General features: G+C 40.9%; 1 protein-coding gene across 1 annotated transcript in view; it reads right to left on the bottom strand.

Annotated features, from left to right (window-relative positions):
* Positions 1-5,047: 5,047 nt before the first annotated feature.
* The window catches only part of ANKMY2 (ankyrin repeat and MYND domain containing 2), a 28,576-nt gene continuing 11,477 nt past the window's right edge, over positions 5,048-22,146 (bottom strand). The window contains exons 3-10 of the mRNA XM_090046847.1: positions 19,638-19,776; positions 17,220-17,318; positions 13,865-14,025; positions 12,383-12,597; positions 11,575-11,710; positions 7,886-8,014; positions 7,322-7,463; positions 5,048-5,933 (exon numbers count right to left, since the gene is read on the bottom strand). Coding sequence (XP_089902973.1) covers positions 5,716-5,933; positions 7,322-7,463; positions 7,886-8,014; positions 11,575-11,710; positions 12,383-12,597; positions 13,865-14,025; positions 17,220-17,318; positions 19,638-19,776 — 1,239 coding nt within the window. The 3' untranslated portion in view covers positions 5,048-5,715. The remainder of the gene's footprint in view (positions 5,934-7,321; positions 7,464-7,885; positions 8,015-11,574; positions 11,711-12,382; positions 12,598-13,864; positions 14,026-17,219; positions 17,319-19,637; positions 19,777-22,146) is intronic.

Here is a 22,146-nt window from a genome sequence, read left to right as displayed (position 1 = left end):
ATATTAATCATTAGTACTTTTTCTTAAGAGACTCAGAGACCTCTTTAAATTAATGAGATCTCTTTTACCTCTTTAATTTTCTCCCATCTGCAGATAGGATTAAAGCCTCCTGTTGCTTATCTGTTTCTTGCATGAAGTCACTGCAATTAGACTTTGCGTCAGCCCTGGTAGAGCTTTCCTTGGCTGGTCTAACAGTAAGCTGCTGTGATGGGTCTCATTTCACTGTGCCACATGCTCTTAAACTACCTTGGGTCTATGTCAATGACTCCCAAATGGTGCAGCAAAAGTGTGCCATAAGAAAATGGGTTGGCCCAGGACCCTGCCAGGCTGGCCCTGCACACAGAGATCTCCACAGACTGGATCCAGCTCATGGACCAGTGAGGGAAATGTGCAATCAATTTTACTCCAGAAAAAGAGTGTTTCCCAGGTCACAAGTCTAGGAAACACTGGTCTAGGTGTTGTTTCTGGCAAGAGCACTTCATCTTTGTGCTCTAAGTCAGCTCACTTCCTTTTGTCTTAGCTAATCCTGCAGTTAACGTAAACAGGAACGAACACATGCCCATTCTCCAAACAAGAGTTCCTCTTTGTCTCTGAGTCTTGACTGTTTAAGCAATTGTTATGAAAACCTTAGTTTCTTTGTACTGCATTTGGAAAGTGTAGCTACATGCTGAATGTTGGAGCATATGAGTTCTCCTAGGTTTCAGCTGATCTGCTGGTCCAACTCACTGCCACTTAAATGTGTGCCCATTAAAATGGTAAAAAAATTATTCTTGTCCACTGTCCAATGAACATGATTTCAACCAAAAGTTGCACATGGTATCCTGAAGTTTTAACCTGCTCCCAGCTCCTGGTGGAACCCACCTTGCCCTTTGAATGGTAGTTTCAAGTGAAAGATATTTGGAACTGGCAGCATGAGAAGGTAGATCACATTTGGATGCTTCAGGTCAAGTTCTTAATTAAGACTGTACTTAAGAACGCAGGACAACAAGCTCCTTCCAAGAGCCCCAGCCTTTCTGTCCCATTGTTCAGAAATCCTTTTAGGCAATGCTGCCCGTAGTAGACAAGGGGGCAGAAACATTCACCATTGGGAGTCTCTCATGGTCGAGGATGAATTGTCTTCTAAGGGTCTAAAGATTGCTGACATAGCCAATCCAGATTCTATTGCAGCTTGGACATGTTTCCTTGCACGGTAGATGGCTCTGGATTCCTAATTCAGTCTGTGATATGCTGTTTCTGCAGTGCCTGCTTTTCCATCTCCTGTTGTCATTGTGAGGTGTCAAAGTACTGAGACCCCTGCAGCAAACTTTTTCCCCCATTTGGGGTGGTCCTCAGTGATTGCTTCTGATGAGCTGATGTTGATGTTGCATTTTTTCAAGTTGGTTTGAAGGCATCCTTGAAGTGCTTTCTCTGCCCTCCCCTTGAGTATGCCTTGACTGAACTGGAAGAATAAAATTTGTTTTGGAAGTCAAGAGGATGTGGCCAGCCCAGCAAAGCTGAAGTTGAATGATCATCACCTTGATGTTCATGGCATTTGCTTGCAAGAAGACCCTAATATTGGTACATTTGTCTTCCCCCTGGATTTGAAGGATTTGATGGTATTTCTCCAGCAACTTGAGTTGTCTCCTGTATATTGTCTACATCTCAGCTGCATACAGTAAGATAGGGATCATGACAGCTTGATAAACTGTAAGTTTGGTTTTGAATCTGATGTCATGATCTTCAAACATGTGTTTCCTTAGGCATCTAAAGGCTACATTTACACATGTGATGTGATATTGGATTTCTTTGTCAATGCCAGCCTTCTGTAAGAGATGGCTTCCGAGGTATGGGGAATACTCAACATTCTTCAGAATCTCACTATAACCTGAATTACTGGAGCCAGGTTGATCAAGATCCCACCCCCACCCCCCGGCTTCTTTAGGGCAGGGGGCCCCAAAAATGGGTGGGCTGGCCCTGTCGAGATGAGTGCTGGAGTGATGACACAGCCTTGCTTAACTCCTATCTGAACCTCAAAGGGATCTGTGACAGATCTGTTAGTGAGAACCAGCACTTGCTCTCACACCATCATAGAGCAGGCAAAGAATTGTGATGAATTTCAGCAGGCATCTGTACCTCATAAGGATCCACCACAGTGCTTCTCAGTTGACACTAGACTTGAGCCAGTCAGAGGTGTTAATCAGTCCATCTTGTAAAAAAAACTGCACAGGAGTCTTTGGGAAATGAAAAGACAAGGATTTGTCAGCTCCCATATACAGGGGAGGAAAAGAATATGGGAAAATCTGGGAACAATGATTGAATCCATAGAGATCAACCCATTTTAAAACCCGTTTACAGTTGCTTAGAATTATGGCAAACTTCAGACAATTTGGGCTGCAATCTTCTGTGGCTTGCATCTCATTTGGATTGAAAATTTCTTGGAAAATTTCAGATAACGATTCAGCTGTAAGAGTATAAAAAGTCTACATACCAAAGGTTTTTACAATTATTGAGTTGAGAAATTCTGGTATTTCCTCTTAAATTTCAAGTTTGCTCCAAATCAGGTGGTTTTATCCCAATTTTACAGATGAGGAAGAGAGAGATTAAAGATGAAACTGTCAAAAACCTACTAGTTCTGGATGCTCAACTTGGTTTCTAGGACCCAATTTTCCAGACTATTGACATTTTTGTTAACAGCTTAAACTTCTGAAATACAGCTCTAATCAGCTTCAGTTGCAGCTCTGAGCACTCACCACTTCTTCAGATCAAATACCAGGTATTTCACTTCAGGCATGTAAAAAATGAGGGGGGACTCTTAGTGGTGTGAATGTTTTGATGTAAATGACATGCCCAGCATCACTTAGGGACAACGACAGAGATGGGAACAGAATCTAATTTTCCCTGAAACCATTCAACCGTCAATCCTTTCTTTTTCCCCTAATCCCCATTACATTCACTATCCAGCTTCCCATTTCTGCAGTAACAGAAGCACAACAATCATAAACAGTCTCCCAATTCATCCTTACAGCAGGTCCATCCTGTGTGCTGAACCACTGAGACATGGGGCCTGTGGAAAAGAAGACCATGCAACTAACAGACTCAAACTGCCTGTGCATATACTGTCTGTATATGTTATGCATATATGCATAAGGGGGCCAAATTGCACAGATAATTTGAGAATCCAGCAGTAAGGGTGAGTGCCTATTGAGAGCTAAAGACAGTACAGTATAACCTTATAAATCTGGCATCCTTGGGCCCTAGCACCTGCCAGAAATCTGAAAATTCTGGATTTTTAACACAAGGAAAGTATGTAGCCTTAGGACAATTTTCTTTTACACTATATGTGTGACTGAGTATTGTTTGAAACAATAGCTGTAGGCTGATGAACAAAAATAATGGCAGTCGGAGAAGCGCTGGACTTCCAAAGAAATTTCTGGATTATTGGGAAGCTATTTTTTAAGGCAATAATGTAGTGTACTGTGTTTTTTAAAAGTTTGGGATTTTTGAGAATTCTGGAATTTTGAAAGCCAGATTTATAAGGTTATACCACATAGTTAAACCAAAGACTGTATGAACTGCTGTTTTATCTGGCTTTCTAAGGCCAGAGCTTGAATCAGACTCTTCAGTGAAAATGAAGAATTCATGGTGTCCATCTGTATACAAATAAGTATTCATTGCAAAATATAAAGGTCATCTCAAGTTTCTTTGATCAAAGATTAATTTACATTAACAGGAAAATTAAGGACCCTAGAATCAACTACCATCAGGGCCGCAAGGTCACTTTAGCATACCTATACTATATCATGACAGAACTTCAATCTGTTTTGTACAGCTGTAGATTACACTGGCATCAGAAGCAAGCAGACAGCTCCTGCAGGGTAGATGCTGTACTATGTGCTCTTATAGCACCTCACTTATAGGTGGCAGGGAAGCCAGTGACAGCTTATTTGAATTGTACTGTGCAACTACCTTAGCGCAAAAGTGGATGTGATGCCTATATTGGTGTAACTTACAATAGCATAGTTGAACCCCCGATTTTTCCTGGTAAGTTATATCTGTCTGTCACACGTCTGCTCCTTTTTAAAACAAAAAAACTGGGGAGATTTGAGGACAGGTTGTGCTGTGTGTCTGAGCTCTCAGTTTATTAAATACATTTAAACATTCATTCAAATACCTGCATATGCTAGTCTAAAGTTAAGTCAGTCAAATTCTTCTTGGTCTAGCACGCTATCAAAAGCGCAAAACAAAACAGCAGCTTAGTCTAAATGGAATTCAGAAGCAAGACCTGCTACATTGTCTCCTTCTGCAGGTGGAGCTGAGAGCCAAACACAACAGCTGGGGGAACCAGAGATGAGGCCATCAGTTTTCATGGAAAGCAGACTGGAGGAACAATAGTCTGATGGCATAGGTCAGGTCTTATCTATGCTTTCCACTTCCCTGCAGGCTTGACAGTATGTCTGTTGATCTTGTACTGTGCAGCTGCATGTCTTCACGGTCAAGCTGAAACCACATGGAGGAAGGTATTGTTGTTCAGGACACTGGTAACTTACCAGATTTAATTCTGCTTCTACTGGCCTGGCAAAGCTCATGCAATGTGAAATCACTTCTGCTTCCAGATCCCAAGGTTAAGTATAACATCAGCTACAGACATTCTTCCAGTGGTCAAGCTGCCACTAGCTCAGGCTAAAGAATGTAGGTCCTCCTAGAGCCATAGAAAAGCTCATAGCCTATGCTCATGCTGCAAAATATTTCCACTCCTAGAACTTCCAGTATATTTAACAGTAATACTTATAAATACTGTGAGTAACACTGTTTCTTCTTGCACACTATTTTCAGAAGCCCATCTTTAGCTAAAAGTACTAACTAAAGCCCAGCCTGGTTGAAATCAGTACAGCACTGTCATCAGTGGAACAAGACTTCTCCGTCTCATATGATACCACGCACCTGTCAATGCTTACTAAATAATTCATAAATAAAATCTAGCATAATAGAAATAACTTTTCCAAACAGGAAAAAGGTGTAAACCATCACCATCCAATCATTTGAAAGTGTTAACTATTTAAAGTACATCCACATCTTGTCTGAGAAAAAAAATCATTTATTTGGAAGATACATTCACAGTCAGTTTGTGACATCTGGAATAACAGTATCATTTAATGAAACTCTCACAACACAGACAAATTCTGCTGTGTATCTACTGCAAACTAACTCATTACAGTAAAGTAGTGAAGTCTTCAAAATCCAATTGAAGGGTGTCAAAAACGTAATGTTACAAAGCTGTCTTTATATGAAGTTGCAGAAATTAGATGCAATTTAACTGCCAACTTCCCATGCAGCTTCCTAAGACTCTCAGCTGCATTTCTATTGCACTTACAGGAAAATCTTTATATTACTACAAAATAGGACTTTTATATTTTGAAAGTAAGAATCAGCCAAATTACTTGGATTTCCCACTTCACTAGTTGGTGGTAGATTTACCTCAGATATTGATTATACTTGTGGTAGGTATAAACACAGATGAATAAATGTCACTGTTGTTTTGACCAGATGATAAATGACTTGTTCTGACCATCTGTGATGGAGTCTCCAGTATCACATGGCAGGCATACTGCCCAATTTCTCAACTCTGGGTACACATCTGTCTTGCACAGGCAGTCTTGCATATGCAGTTCTGTGAGGGCTACAGACATGTCCATGACTTTTGAGGTGCAAGGCATAACTCCTCCTCACCCACATCTCTCACTCTTCGGGTTCTTGACTTTTTTCAACATAAGTATCAGGCAGGCCAGTCTCGCTTTCAGACACACTGTCAGGTGGAGGGGATAACGTTGCAAGATCTTTGTTAAACCCACTTTCCTCTGTTCTGTCAGCTGCGTGATTTGGGTCTTTGGTAGATGGGTCAGGGTCTGACTGCTGCTCTTCACTAACAGAACTAGTATCCGCTCCTTGTGCCTCATCTAATAAAAATGGGAGAGAACAGCTCATACTCGTCTCACAAATCCCATCAACAGACTCTACAACACATGCACAAGCAGATGCTGGTACTAAGGCTGAATATGGCAGTACAACTTCATTTCAATTAAAAAGGGCACTTTTCTAAAAATAATGACTTAACCCCCACTTTATTGACAGGGATGTCAGACTCCACAGTTCTGTCTTGGGTGATGCAAAGTTATACTGGAACCAATCTTAGACCTCTCATTCAGACAAAGCTATCCATTAACGTCCCTTTACATTTAGAGTTTTTCCTTTATTGCGAGGGCAGGTTTATAATCTAACTATTTTTGATCTGATTAGGGCATTAACTAATGGTGTCCTATCACCACAACGCTCATTTCAAACTTAATCTAATCCAGTACTTTCTGCATATTTCAAGGTAGTGTTTCAAGGAAGGAAGGACTGAAAAATGTATGAACACAAAAAATGTCTTAGACTTACAAAGAATTCACGAGGAAGACACAAGAAGTTCTCTGTTAAGAGTGCTAAATGTTGATTGGAGTAAATTATTCTGAACTTCAACTGTTTGACTGGGCTAGGAGGAGCCACATATTATAGTTTTGAGACTGAAGGTTCTGTGGTAAAGGTAAGTACATTTGGTTTCTCCAAATCAAGTTGTAGGTGACTCCAGAAAGCCCATTTGGGCTTAAATGCTGAGAGAGAATCACAGATGGGGTCTATGACAAGCTCTTAATAAATATTAAATGGAGGATTTTAGAAGCCAACTGAAGTGGGGACTACTCCCAAGAGTAAGGCAAGCATAGTATAAAGAGGGGAGGCTAAGGGACAGAAAATTAGAGAATGTTTTCTCATTTTTGATTAACATTTTCAGCAAGGAGTAGAAAAGGGTCATTAGTGTTTTTGCTCTGGCGCTTGGGTTGCTGGAGGGAAAAAAAAAAAAAAAAAAAAAACGCTAATGAACCTGCAGAACCATACCTACACTATACCAGAAAATTAACTCCTGAATTACTACCCTCTTGAACAATGGTTTAGTGTCATTATTCAACTTGTCATCTGGCCTTCTATTTGCAAAGCAACATGAAGCAATACAGCTTTAGTTCTCTTGATGAGTCTTTTAAGATTTTGAAACCATGAAGTTGGAACTCCTCATGCTCTGGTGTTCTCAAAAAATCATTTGCATGTCTACTTTCAAAAAAATATATAAACAATTAAACACTTAAAAGGGATACTGCATTCACAAATACAAAGCTGAGCATTCTAACAAATGCTGGTCCTGTTTTTTTTGCTACAACCAAGACATCACAGAAGTTCACTTTATACATGTATTCACAGATTTTATGGCTGCTGGTGCAGAATTAGTTTCAGTCGGCAAACTATAGATCCGTACCTTTCTTTTGCCTTTTTTCTTGTTTCCTTTTTTCTTTGGCAGCTTCTAGTTCTTGCTTCTCATGGATTTCCTTCAGTGTTTTGCAGACTTTTTTGTGGGTAAACCAATGTATTTTTTGGCAGTTCTGGTCACAATACATTACCTGAAAGTTATTAGAGGCAACTTAATGTAATAAAGCCAGCATAGCATTTTAGTTTGAGGGAGATAAAGTACAGTATTAACCAAACACTGGAAGTAATTTATCATGTGTACTTTTGTACTACTTTTAGATTACATTTTTAAAGCTAGTAGAGGCATACAACATGACTGTCCCATGCATTAGCTCAAAGGAAATTCTTTGAATGAAAATTAATTGAGAAATGACATAACCCCCCAAACACACTAGGTACTCCTGCTCCTTGGATTCAAGGCACCTGCACCGTAAGACAGTATCTCGTACATCTTACATGTGAACCTGCAGGGCACTCCTCAAAAAGCTGCAGTTCAAGGCAAGTAAACTCACTTTCCAGACTGTCAGCAATCAGTGACATTAGATTTTTTTAAACAACAGCTATACACTCTTACCATTTTGCAAACTGAACATCGCTTGTCAGCACCCTTTTCTCCACAAGTGGTACAGAATTCTGCGTCCACAAGCCCCACTTGACCAGTAATGGCTTGTGTAAGTACAGAGAAAGCAGTAGGATCAGAGCCCTGAGGGATAGAAAAGGCATGGTTAACAGAAAAAAACAAACCTGCAAAGATATGATGCATTTACAAGAGTAAAAAGTTTCAGGATTTTTTCTATTTTGGGTGGAGAAGGGAAAGGAAACAAAAAACAAAGATGAAAGGTTCCTAGTGGCAATCTGCATTCTTACTGGAGAAGTCACTGGTGTAGTAAATGCTAATCGCCAACTCAGCTGCAATCTGACCCAGTGCTACTAACATGCATTACATAACATTCATTACATTACATGCTACTAACATTCATTACACATATGCAGTATGTAGTAAATTAGCATTGTCTAGTTCAGCGGGGGCCAACCTTTTTGGCAGGTATACCACAAATTACCCACACAGCCTCCAAGTGCCACTCCCATCCCCTCCCCCCCCCTTCCTGGCCTCTGTGCTTTCTTTTTCTTGCCTGATCTGCTGCTGTCTTCTCCTTCCTTGCCACTGTGTTGCCTGTCCCCAGTCTGCCATGTACCACATTCAAAAGCTCCCCATGCCGCTTGTGGCAACAGGTTGGCCACCCTAGTCTAGTTCTTTGTTTTTAGAGAAAAGAGCTGTAGAAATAAGTACAGTGGTTGTATAGAATCTGTTTGGAAACAATGACAACTGTTTTTGTACCTATAGGTGCTACAGTTAAAATTGATAATTTTTATGTCCACTTTCGTTTGTGGTAACTTAAAGAAACACTTTCCATGTGCGCCAGAGTCAACACCTAACAAGGCAGTCTTTTGTTTAGTTTACAGATGTGCCTGTATATGCTTTGACATTAGTGAGTACACGGAATGCTTTATTGCTGTCATCACTTTGTCATACTTTGAATATCCTTCTAATGTATTTTTAGGTGAAATAACTATTTTTCTGAAATATTCTTTTGATACAGTGTTGGCAACTTGAAAATAGCATGCAGCAAGGTTTTGTAGACAAATGCCAGTGCTAGCACAGAGAAAAAGGTTTCATTTGGCACTGATACACTGGTTGTGTTCAATGGATTCAAAAATATTTTAAAAACTTGACATTTTTGAAATAGTATTATTTGCAGAAATTCTTCTCCCTGATGTATAAACAGTTACCATTGGTACATAATACTTTGGTACATATACAAGTTAAGAATCTGTTCTTAAAACCACAGTAACAGATTTATAGGTACCCATGTTCATAGGTTCTGTGGATAACACACAAGTTGCTCCAGCTCAAAGCAAAACCTCAAACTATTAAATCATCTGAGAATATGTAAGACAGTAATTACTATGCAGAGGTTGCTTTTTTTGCTTATGCTGAATTTGTGTAATTGTGCCTGCCTAAAGTCAAATACTTGTGGTAAAATATAATTGATGGCAGGCTCCAATGTAGACTTCACTACAGGCTCTATTGATTCACTCAGAATCAAACCCTGTGCAACGAATCAGATACTTTAGGGGGAGCGGGAGGACGGTGGGGAGGAGAAAAAAGAGACTGTAAGGAGAAGGGAAAAAAACACAACAATGAAGCAGGAAGACAAATGCTTAGTGTAAGCAAGCCTTATTTATGTTCATGCATTGTATGGAAATGCAAATCTTTGTACACAATGTTGTTCCGATTTTAAACAAATAGTAGGGATTGCTACTGCTGGAATTAGCTGATAAATTAGAATGGCTTGCGATTTAATTTTATGATGGAGGCTCTTCTTAATTTACTAAGTACATTCCAGGTATATAAGAAAATTATAAATCATTCCTTTTACAATACATGTGACTTTCAAAGACAGGACATGATATGCATTCCCCTCAAAAACTTTCTTGCTTAAGTTTATTGTGAGCCAGTTAGGGAGTCATAGATTCATAGATGCTAGGGTTGGAAGGGACCTCAACAGATCATTGGGTCCAACCCCCTGCCTAGGCAGGAAAGAATGCTGGGGTCACATGACCCCAGCCAGGTGCCTATCCAGCCTTCTCTCAAAAACCCCCAAGGTAGGGGATAGCACCACCTCCCTTGGAAGCCCATTCCAATTTTTGGCCACCCTTAGTGACCAGAAGTTTTCCTGCTATCTAGCCTAAATCTGCTCCCTGTCAGTCTGTGACCATTGTTCCTTGTTACCCCAAGAGGCGCCCTGGTGAAGAACATCTCTGATCCCTTTCCGTCTGGCCCCCCCCCCCAATAAATTTATCAGGTACCACGGTGGCAAAATCCAGCCTTCTCTTGTGGAGGCTGAAGAGGTCCAGGTCCCTCAGTCTCTCCTCATAGGGCTTGTCCTGTAAGCCCCTGACCACACAAGTTGCTGTCCTCTGGACCCTCGAGTCTATCAACATCCTTCTTAAAGTATGGTGCCCAAAACAGGATGTAGTACTCCAGCTGTAGTCTGACCAATGTTGCAGAGGGGAAGTATCACCTCCTTGGTTCTACTCCTGCATCTAAGCTTTTTGTGACCCTGTCTTAAAATGAAACCAGATTGGTCAGGCACGATCTACCTGCTACAACTACATGCTGGTTTCCCTGCTGCGTTATTTTTCCTGCTGGACTCCCACAAATACGATCTTCATAATCTTTTCAAAGACCTTTCCAAGGATGGAGGTGAGACTGACTGTCCTACTATAATTACTCGGATCCTCCTTCTTCCCCTTCTTGAAAATAGGGACCATATGGGGCCTTTTCCAGTCCTCCGGGACCTGACCTGAGCACCATGAGCGCTCAACCACTTCCCTAGACTATACAGCCTCTGAGAGCTGCCTCAAGAATTCTAAGTCTAGCTTTTCCTCTTGGTGCGCTGGTCTATAGCAGACCCCTACCACTGAGTCCATTTCCCCCCCGACCTCCATGTATCCTAGCTCACAATGCCTCAACTTTCTCCTCCTCTGATCCCATTTTGATTCGGGTAGATGTATAATGCTCCTTTACATAGAAAGCAACCCCGCCCCCTTCCCTCCCTACTCTGTCCCTTCTGTACAACCTATAGCCCTCAATGTGTAATCAATTGTTAAATACATAACTGGCAAAGTTAGTTTTCCCATCTGCACTTCTGGTGTTTCATACTAGATATCCATTATATCAGCCATCTACCACCAGCGACTGCAGTGGCTTTCCTCTGAAAAAGGCTACTTCAACAAAGTACCTTTTCCCTTCTGAAATTACACATGACCAGCTTTTCTTGGAGCACTGGCAAAAAATATTATAATAAAACTACCCATCATTTTCCTTTCCTCCTAAAAAAGGGAGTCAAGCCCAACAATAAATGATTTCTTAAACAAGGCTTGCAATGAGAAACAGTGAGATATGCTTAAACAGAGAGAAATATAAAGCACTTTCATCATAACCTTCTGCTTTTATTTTCTATAATGATGCATCAGGAAGTGAGAACCAGAGGAAACTCAGTTATGAGGTGTCAGAACTTTAGGGAACTTTTCTCCACCAAACAAAGTAGAAATGAATGCTAGAAATGCCTTGGGATATATAATGCCTTTACATAGTAGCCTTTACATATACAATAATCTGCAGGAGTCAAGGGACAGAAAGGCACCTAAAATTAAACTGACTGTAGCAACAGAATTCGAACTGGATGACAGACTTACAATCTCAACAGGAGCAATACTTCTCACAAGTTGCTGGAGTAGGGTAGCTTCACAATAAGGAAACTTGCGAATGAACTCTCTAATGAGCTTCTCTTGGTAGACTGGGAAACCATCTTGATCTCTACCTTTCAACAGACTAAAATATTCAAAATCAAAGTCAAACAAAAATTCACTACCATATAAATGTTAAATTTTCATTAACATGTACAAGTCCATGCCCTGCTCTCCTCATGCACATGAATCTTAAGGTCAAACCACTTTGCTTTAGGTGCTTAAGATAGAGTTCTTGGTTTGGAAGTTCTGGATGGGGTTTTAAAAAAATGTTCAACTGCTTTAGAAGTAGTGCTTCTCAGGTGCTTGGGTGTTTCTGAAAATCTTTTATGACTACTGGAAAGTGGAGGGGTCATTCACAGATGCCCTTAACACAGATGGAAATATGGCTCATCTCATACTCTCACCACTTCTACAACCTGAAATCTTATGATAGTCTGTAATGTGCGGGACAATTGCCAATCTGTATCTCTCCCTCCAGATCGCTGTCCTTTTGAGATGTATAGGGCTGCTAACAGCACTCTTAGTACTCAAGAACTGCTTCTTGTGCACAAAGACTGGACAATACTAAACTGCCTGGTATTTGAATGATCCTTTGTTTTAGGTGAAAATTATATCAATCAAACAACAAAAAAAACCCACACTGTTTCACTCAGTCAAGCTTGATACATTAATATGATCTTCCTTTGTATACATACAAAGTTGGCTCACATGTACTACTTCAGATTTCACTCCTAAATGCTGTGGAAATGCATACCTTTTGATTAATCCATCCAGTTGATCCTCTCGCTCTTTTAGGAAAATAATGCATTTCTGGAGGATGCAACTGATATAGTGCATTTTCATTGCAAGTACTTCATTCATATCTCTCTGTTTCATGCATTTCTCACAAATCAGATCCAACACTCTGTAACATTTCTGCAGTGCTTCAAGCTCTGCCAATAAAGGGTTCTCTTTTACCAGCAACACAATCTATCAGAAAAAATGAACAAGAAGCTTAGCCAGTGAGGAACTTTCTGTTTTTTAAACATGCAAGGTAATACAGGATGGTAGATGCCTGTTAGTAGTTTACTTTAATAGAATTACTGAGGTTCCTCCATTGCCTCCCCACATTGAGTTCTTTTTTAGTAGATGGCATCAGCAAAGTGAGGCATATACTGTAACCCACACCTCCCACACTAGAGACCTTCAAAAGTAAGCCACTAGCGTAAACGGTGTTAGAGGGTAAAGATGGATCAAAACTTCAAAATCACTTGCGATGCAACTGTTATCATGACTGCTCTGCACTGGCCCAATGTCCCCCATTCTCAATTCCATGAAAGGGGAATTAGCTGTGTGTGGTACAGGTTTAAGGAGCTAACCTAAGTTAAGCCTAGAGTGCAGCAGAATATTAAAACGCTGAAGTGGATCATTTTCAGACAGGTGCCTAACTTATTAATTTAAATGTATGCATAGCACTACTTGTCTGTGCACAATTGTTTTATGTGCAAATATTTGCATGAGCCCTAGCTATCACAGAATTACATTAAATCTAAGTGGAGATGAAAATGACAGCATTCATCTGTTATCTGCTAGTAAGATAACATTATGTGGCAATTATTGCCAAATGTTTACTTTTAATATGTTGAGCTGTGGAACCCCGTTTCTTTAAATTAAGCTCACTTATTTCTCAGCACTACACAACCAGTTATTAGACACCAATTATTTTTAGTGTATATACTAGAAAGAAAAACCTAATTCTGCTGTATGCATATGCAAAATGGCTGCAGCAGAAATTACAACAAGGAAGCAGCAATTAAAGAAAAGTAACAAGGTAACTGGTGAGACAAACATGTTAACTGATTGGTCAATGAGTGTTTGTTAAGATGGGAAATTGCCTTAAACTTCCACTTTAAGCCAGGCTTAAAAAACATGAAAGAAGTGTAAAGCAGCTTTAGTTAGTCTCATTCTTTTAAAAAAGATATGAAGAGATACTAGTGTATTTCAATTTCTGTACCATACTAAGTCTCATGCTGTCTTGCATAAGAATGAAGAATCAGCCAGAGCTCTGCTACGCCACGGTTTTAGATGGATTTTTCAGATTCAGTGGCTGGAAAAAATTCTGCCACCCCTTTTCATGTTGAATAGGCCCCTTCTTAGCAGGTCCCATTAAGATGAAGTATCTAAGGGGTAAGAGGCTTTTTAACATTCTAATCTGGTCCCATGCCAATAAGCAAACAAAACGTACACATTACTGCACCTTAACAGGATGCAAGTTTGTAGTAGTAATAATTTTATGCAGCGGTCCAGCTAACTTTACTGGCAGTTTGGGCTCTTTATCTAAACCTTGCAGTTTGGTGTAGTAATCCAGCCTTTCACGTGGAAAGAAGTTGTTGATGACAGTCACACAGTCATGCTGACCTAAAAAACAAACAAGAAAAAACTGTTATTAAGACTGAAAATGTAAGTTAGTAACTGAAACACTTTCAGAGGTACTCTAACTCAATTATCAACTTTTGGCAGTAAATGACTATATGTAAGTTGGCAGAAGGCTTCTCCCACCACCCCATAAAAAGGGGCTATGAAGTGACACATCAGGGTTTGCCCTGATCAAAACAAGTAGAACAGTCATTTACACAGGTAACTCTTCCATGCTGTGTTGCTGCCCTGTGCCAGTAAGTGGCCAGCGATAACCTCACAGAAGAAATCAGAATCCAACTAGATATTTGCAAAAAAAAATATTTGCAACCTTTTGGGCGCACACACCCTTCCTCAGGCATAGGAGAATGCAAAGGTTGTAAAATTTCTCCTAGGTGGAAATGAAAATTCATATTTCACAGGACAGCTCAAGGTATTGTAAAATCTCCTGGTTGGAATGGTTCGTTTTGTACAAATTTGGCTCAGATAAAAGTTAGAACAGTCTTTTTACCTCAAAGTTGTCTGGTGGCAAGCAGGCTGTAGAATTATGTGTTCTTCTGGTTATGATGTTTCATATTTTACTGGAGAGTAGGGAAATGGAATGCTCTCCAGGGCAAGGAATTTCTTTTGTGTTGAAGTGCCTCCAAGCTCTGTGAGAATGCACATTTAACAACAGGCAGGAGCAAGGTGGCAGCTTTCAGGTTTCCAGATGGTTTCCAGGTGGTAGATTTTGCTTCTTTATTGTAAAATTATAAAATTTTCATTTAAAAATGGCCAAATTCATTTTAGCTTCGTGGTAAAAAGACTGTTCTAACTTTTATCTGAATCATGTTTGCACAAAATGAATAATTTCAACCAGGAGATTTTACAACACCTCCACCTAGAAGAAATTTTACAATCTTTGCAGTCTCCTATGCCTGAAGAAGGGTGAGTGTCCCCAAAAGCTTGCAAATAAAGACTTTTTTTTGCAAATATCTAGTTGATCTAATAACAAATATCACACCTCTGCTGCAAGTTCTGATTCCTTTTGCCTGTAGGCCAATATAGCTACAACCTACATTCCTAATAACCTTACAGATACACACAGCCATATCCTGGGAAAAATCATTAGCACATTTTATTTGCATACTTCAAAAAGACAATGCAGGATGGTGGATTTGTATACATGTAGGATGCCAGGGCAAAAGGCTTTCTCCCAGGACAAATGTGATGTCTATTTAAAGTCGAGAGACCAATTTCTTTATGAGAATTTTTAATAATTTATTAAAGCTTAAGCTCTGAGGGTAGCCTGTATTCCTTTCAGTTATCCTCCCACAATATCTTACAAGTAAACAGCATCTGCCATACTGGTATCAAGAAATTTAAGAGGTGCACTCTCCAGTTTGTCCTTTCAACGATCATTGACGCTTGCTGTTTTCTGTAAGTTTCAAGCTTGGAACAGAGAGTGGTGCATTACCTTTAAGTGGGGGAAAATGAAGAGTGGAAAATGCATAAGGAAGGGAAATAAAAAGGTATAATTAGATAGGCTGAAAAGAAATAATATAGCTGCATTCTTTCATGCAATGTGCCAACAAAATGATGCTTATTTACAAAATTCAGACCCATATTCTCTGAACAGATTGGCTATCCTAGCACCAACCACATTAGACAGGAAGGCAGAACTAATCAAAATTTAGTATTTACATCTCCCCTCTGATTTAGGAGAGAATTTGCTAAGCTTAAAGAGCAAATGGCATGAAAAATGAGACTGAAAAAAAGGTTCACTTCCCCACACAGAAAAATTAATGTTTACTGAGCAGGGAATAGCTCAGGACAGGAATGGATTCCAGAGTGGTAGTTCAGGTCAGAAAGCCCTGATTTTTATAAGCTTGAAGTTATCCACTGGATTTTGGTGGCCTGATGGTTTATGTGTCTTCAAATGACATTGGGAACCAATTTAACTCTTCTGAACACCACCCCGCACCCTGCAGTCCAATACCAGATTTGAAAGCATCCAATTCCAAATTATACTTGCAGGAGTATAACACTTTTTCACTAACTAGAGGGGATAACAATATTAACTGCTTAAACTCCAGATAATCAACATAAATTATTACTTCTTAAAAGGAACAGACTGATCTGTGGTCATGCAGCCAAATGCACCTTCCTGCCACTTTTAAATCTGATCACAAAAAGTAGGTCAGACCATTTTCTACAGGATTTAAGAGGGTCTGAGGAGTGCATGGGAGTGGGTGAGGGTTTGTCAGATCCACAATACAATAGAAGAGTTCAGGAAGGATTGGTTGAGGACAAGAAAAGGGACCCAGTTTGGGCTCTTGGTAACTGAAAGTTTTCTGGACAGTTCAGGAAAGAACTCTTCCAATTCAGAAAGAAAGAATGCTTTAAGGAAAAGAGAATTTATTTTATGGATGATATATAACAGGTACCAGATTGGGAAAGAAGGGTGTTGTTTCTGCCTTTTAACACTTACATGGTACCTTTCACACAAAAATTCAAAAGCTTTTTGCAAAGAGTAAGCCTCCTCCTTTTACAGAAGAAAAGAAACATTGGCCAGTTTTGCTCAATGTCAAAGAGCTACAAATGGCACTTGGATCTTCAGTAGCCTGTTCTGGTGTATAGCTAAATGGTTAGTATTTAATCCTGATCAACCCATCTTAGAGGGCTTCTTTGAGCCTAACTGCCCTTTTACAAATGGGGAAATGGAAGCAGAGAGCTTAAGTGGTTTTCCAAAAGCCATACAGCATGTTAGTGGCAAAGCCCTGTAACTGTTTGGTTTGATTCCCAAACCTGGGTTTATTCTTTCAGAATGAGGGCTGCCTTTGCATACACTCCTTTGAATATGAAGTACATAGCTTTACTTCTAACATCTAAATAGTACCCAATTTGTTTCAGTGGGTGACAACTGACAAGACAATATAACTTTCATACTTCAAGCACAGGAGTAATATATCTGCATTTCTCAGTAGGATGGGTCTTCATAAATGTTATAATATCGGTAGCAACACAATAAAATCTGGCTTTCTGCTGGCTAGGTATAAGAAGAGATCAAAACTCAATTAAAGCAGAATATTAACTTTAAGATAAAAAATATGAGGTAAAGGTCCACAAAAAACAAAGAGGGGTCCCTCTAGCCATCAGATTGTATCACCTCATAATCCCATTGGCAGCCAGGAGATTAGAAATGCGTTTCAATTTACCCACAAAGGCAGCCATCTGTGCTGCTGTTCTTCCCACAGAGTTGACAAAATCAGTCTCTGCTCCAGCCTCTAACATCATCCAGGTGATTTCTTTGTTGCCTGAATTTGGGGAAGAAAGGGGTTGCGAGAAACAGACCCCCAAGAAACAGACCTTTTTTTAACTTACAGATGCACATTTTTTGAGACAAACAAGTAGATAACTACAAATCATATTCTAAGTGCTAATAACAGTGGGGTCTCCTTGGTTTAACAGTAGACTAAGAAGCCAGCACCACACATTTTGCTTATTAGCAAAGCCCAGGAGAATATAAAATTCATTCTCTCAGGGCCAAACGTTGCCTTCAGTTACGCACATTCACCTCCCAGTGGGGTCCATGGGAGTAGCATGCTTTTAACTATGCCAGGATCTGGCCCCAATGGGTAGCAGTACAGAAACAAGTTCTGTTAATCTAGTTTGACAGAACTTCTACAGCATCTGTTCTATGAGAAAAACAAATTCAGTGCTATTATACAGCATAAGTGTAGAAAAGAGAACAGATTGTTCTTTTCTTCCCAGTGGGAATAGGACATTCAGACTGGGCAAAATACCAAAAAAGATAAAGGTATATTTGATGGCAAGATGAGATCCCTTAATTGGTGCCCTTCAGAGACTAATAAAAACACTTGTAACCAATCTTGTTAGTTCCGTTTTCAAAACATACTCTTCTTTTACTTCCTTTTTCTGGGAGTATACTGCTTAGAGAAAGGTGAATACAAAAGAGGAAAACAGAACAGATGTTTCTGTCCACTTGCTTCAAATTAATACTGTTTCAGATATGACCACATTCTTTTTGTACTCACAGATAACATGTTTTAAAAAAACATGAGCATTTAAGATAGAGGCAATGAGGAAAGACTCTCAGTTGGCATATGTCTATTGATTTTAATATAGTTATGTTAACTTGTGCCACCTGAGAATGTATCCCTGTCTGTTTTGTTGGTGGAATATTGCTTGACATAACAAGAGGAAGAAAATCCCCAAACCTTTCCACCAGATCCTTAGGATGAAGATAATGCAATGAGATGGGTAAGGATCTGAGCACATTAAACATATAGGATAGGGGCAGGCAAAATGGCAGATCCAGCCAGTAGCTAGACTCCATTTCCCAGCAGCCCCTGCGCACATGGCTGTGGCCGATTTCCATGGAGATCCCAGCAGTGGTAGCACCATAACAGTGCAGGGCTGGGATTTCCATGGAGACCAGCCCCAGTAACACTAGCAGGGAGTATGGCTGGGTGGGGAGATTCTCTGGGGCCAGGGCTGGGATCTTGCAGTAGGGTCTGGAGCCAGGGCAAAGCTGCAATCCACTGTCTGCAACCCCTGCCTGGGGCATGCAGGCAGCAGATCACAGTTCTGCCCTAGCTCTGTACCGTACTGTCACCGCCACAAGATCCCAGCCCCGGAGCAGCAACTCACCCAGCTGCACACCCTGCCAGTGCTACTTGGACTGGTCTCCACGGAAACCTTGGCCCCGTGCTGTCGTGCTGCCATAGCTGGGGTCTCCATAGAAGCCAGCCACAGCCCTATGGACAGGGGCTACTGGAAAATGGGCCCACTGTGGGCCCAATCCAGGCCGGACTTTGCCTGCCCTCGATCGAGGACTATATGTGTATTTTGTATAAACAGAATGAATAAAATGTAAATTTTAAACTCTATAGTGTATTGTCAAATTTTATGCTAATTTCTCTAAGGATTATACTTTCAGAAAGACCTATGTGACATAGAAAAGAAGAGTTTTTAAATGGTCTAAACTTCCCTAATCTACATCTCCTCCCTCTATCCCAGATAAGCATAGCCCATTTCCTGATTGCAAAGGAATTATTGTTCATTTTATCAGGGAACAGAAAACAGTACCATGTGACTAGTCACAAACCACCAACACAGCTCAAAGTTCAAAATTAGGTATGTGCAGGGAACTGGTAACAATCAATTCTTAGGGAAAAAAAGAACAGAGATGCAGAAAACCTTTTTTGCAAAAGTTTAAGTTCAAGGGGGCTACAATTTGCTTAGGGACATTATACAAGCAGAAAAGGTTAAACTTGACAAATTTCAAATATTAGACCAGGAGGATTTTTTCAAAAATACAGATGTGGAATAAGAAAAAAATCCATTCACTCTTCAATAAGAGAGTGCCTTTTCTAGGAACTCAAACACTGTTCACACTACTGCACAGGAATGGGATTTTAAGGCTCTCAGACTCAATACTGCAGCAATCTTCTGTACACCCAAGTAGCTAAACAAAATCAACTTTTACACAGTCAGAAGCACCTTTCTTATATACTCTGTTGCCCTACCAGTTCCACAGCTCCAAATACATTAATGTTACTTGTATACAGGCCTGCTAGTAACTATCAGCTGTGAACTACATATGCACTTACCCGACAGTCCAGCAAACATCAGGGCAGTATATCCATGCTCGTGTTCATTGCAGTTAACGTCAGCTCCATGCCGCAAGAGCAACCTACACATGTCAACTTTTCCTTTGTATGCTGCATGCATTAGAGGAGTCATGCCGTGCTAATAAAGGAAGAGATATACATAGACACATAAATTACCTCTATTGTTCTTTGTACCACTCACGATTTTCACCAGGCAATTAAACATCTAGGTAGAAGGCCCTATTAGATTAACAAAAGCAAACCAAATCATAAATGCAAGTCTAGATGAATAGAAACGTTTTGTAAATTCAAGTATATTTATTTGCTCCACCACTTTTTTCAATATTCTGTACAATGGCATTCAAAAACAATTCAATGTTCAAAACCAAAATAACTATGTGCGTTTCCTGAAGGTTTCCTGTATATAAACCTGAAGACAGGTTACGTTCCAAGTGAAGGTTATGTTCCCTAAATCATATAGAATCAAAGAAATTAAGGGCTGGAAGGGACCTCAAAAGATAATCGAGTCCCCTGCTCTGGGCAGGAATATTGCTGGAGGAAGGATGTGCTAGAGCAGGGGTTGTCAACCAGGGGTACTTTGAAAGGTCCCAGGGGTATGCGAGTGTAGGTAGGGATGGAGTGCCGCCACCTCACAGGAGTAGGACTGGGGAGGGGCAAGAGCAGGGTCCGTTTCTCACTGCATTTCCCTTTCTCACCACACCCCTGCTCCGCATCTGGCTGCTTGCCACCTGCGTCCCCCACGTTCTGCATCTGGCCACTCGCCACCCCACCTTCTGCATCCCGCATCTGGCTGTGCCCCACTCCCTCCTCCCCCCTTGCTCTGTCTGGCAACTCGCCTCTAGGGGTACACTTATTAAAGAGGGGACTGCTGAGGGTACACTTATTAAAAAAGGTTGAAAGCCCATGCTAAACAAAGGACAAGATAGCGGGAACAAGATGAGGGAACAATACAAGCAGCAGCAACAAATTTGTGCACTAAAAAGACAGAGGCAGATGTGGTTTAAACTAATAGGAGCTGAATTATTCTCTGACTATACTGTGAATGATGTTTAAAAAATGTTATCTTGGCATATGGAACAGACAGACCTAACGACTGTATGAAAGTCAGCTATCCCCTCTCTCCTTTTGAAAAGGTTGAAGTGTATATTTGTCCATGCCCTAGTCTCTTTTTACAGTACAGCCAGGGCCTAAAGATTAATATATTCAAAAAAAATTGGAAAGGAATGGTTTATACACAGCTATCTAATTTGTTATGGTTTTTCTGGTGTCTACATTTATTAAAATATTAATAAGAACTACAGGGGCTTATATAATTTTATATTTGTCCCTTAGGGAAGATACCCAATTAAAATAACTGTACAGTCTTTTTTTTTTTGGTAGTAGAACAAAGACGGTTTCAATACAAGTATCATAGAGGATAAGGAATATTTTCAGCATGTGTAACTACTAGGGGTGCACCAATAAAGATGTTTTGGGCTGATGCCAATAGCTGATTAACGAACCATATCAGCCAATACCAATCCAATTGCCGATATGCAGCCCAGCAGCTTGGAGAGCAGCTTCTGGCTGGTAAGTCTGTGGGAGAAAGTGGGGGGGGGGGGGGGGGCAGATCAAGGCTCCCACAGGGAGGGAGGGAGTGGGACTGGGGAAGGTACTGCACAGCTGGGGTGGGACATGCTATGGAGCCGTGGGCAAATTGTGTGGAGGGTGGCTCCCACAACTGTGCACACCCCAGGGGAGGCACAGGGAACATGCTGCTGGGAGTGGGGACTAGGGTGAATTCTGGGGTGGCTGTAGCCCCTCCCATAGTGCCACTCCCAGTACTGCTGCCACCCGCCCCAAGCACAGCCCTAACCCAAACCCCCACTGGGAAGAGCCCGGTGCTGCCCCCAACAGGAGCCCAACCTTGCCTTGTGCGCAGATCCAGGGGGCACCCCCCCATGCCTCCTCCAGGGGTGCACGCAGCAGCAGGAGCCACCTCCCCTCGCAGCCTGCAGACAAGCCGCTCATTGCTACCTCCCACGCTGCCCTGCCCCAGCTGGGCAGCGCCCCCACCTACTCCTGTCCCAGCCCCACTGCCTCCCTCACTGCGGGGGGTACCATGTCTCACCCCAGCTGTCCCCCCCCATGCCCCTTCCCTCCCCTCCCCTCCACCCCTTCCCCACAATAGACATATCAGATGAACACTGCTCTCCAAGCTGCCAGGCTGGCTGCGCACATGCACGCAGCATTTACTGGCGACATTACTGGCTATATCAGCCCAAAAAAAGCCGAATGCCAATAACATCAATTTTCCTTTTATTGGTGCCGATACAATATGGAACGATGTATCGGTGTACCTCTAGTAGCTAGATCCAGAATAATATCCTTGGGTCACAGAAAGACTGCTACGATATTATCTGAGGTATGATAATAATTGAAAAATCTGGTTGTTATTAATCTGTTTATTTTTGTACAAAATTTTCTCTTTTAAAAAAGACAGATATAC

This window comes from Crocodylus siamensis, chromosome 5 (genome assembly GCF_052110815.1).
Source record: "Crocodylus siamensis isolate JL-2025a chromosome 5, ASM5211081v1, whole genome shotgun sequence".
NCBI classification, from domain to species: domain Eukaryota; kingdom Metazoa; phylum Chordata; order Crocodylia; family Crocodylidae; genus Crocodylus; species Crocodylus siamensis.
The sequence above is the reverse complement of the archived record's forward strand: the minus strand, read 5'-3'. Positions and strand labels throughout refer to the sequence as shown.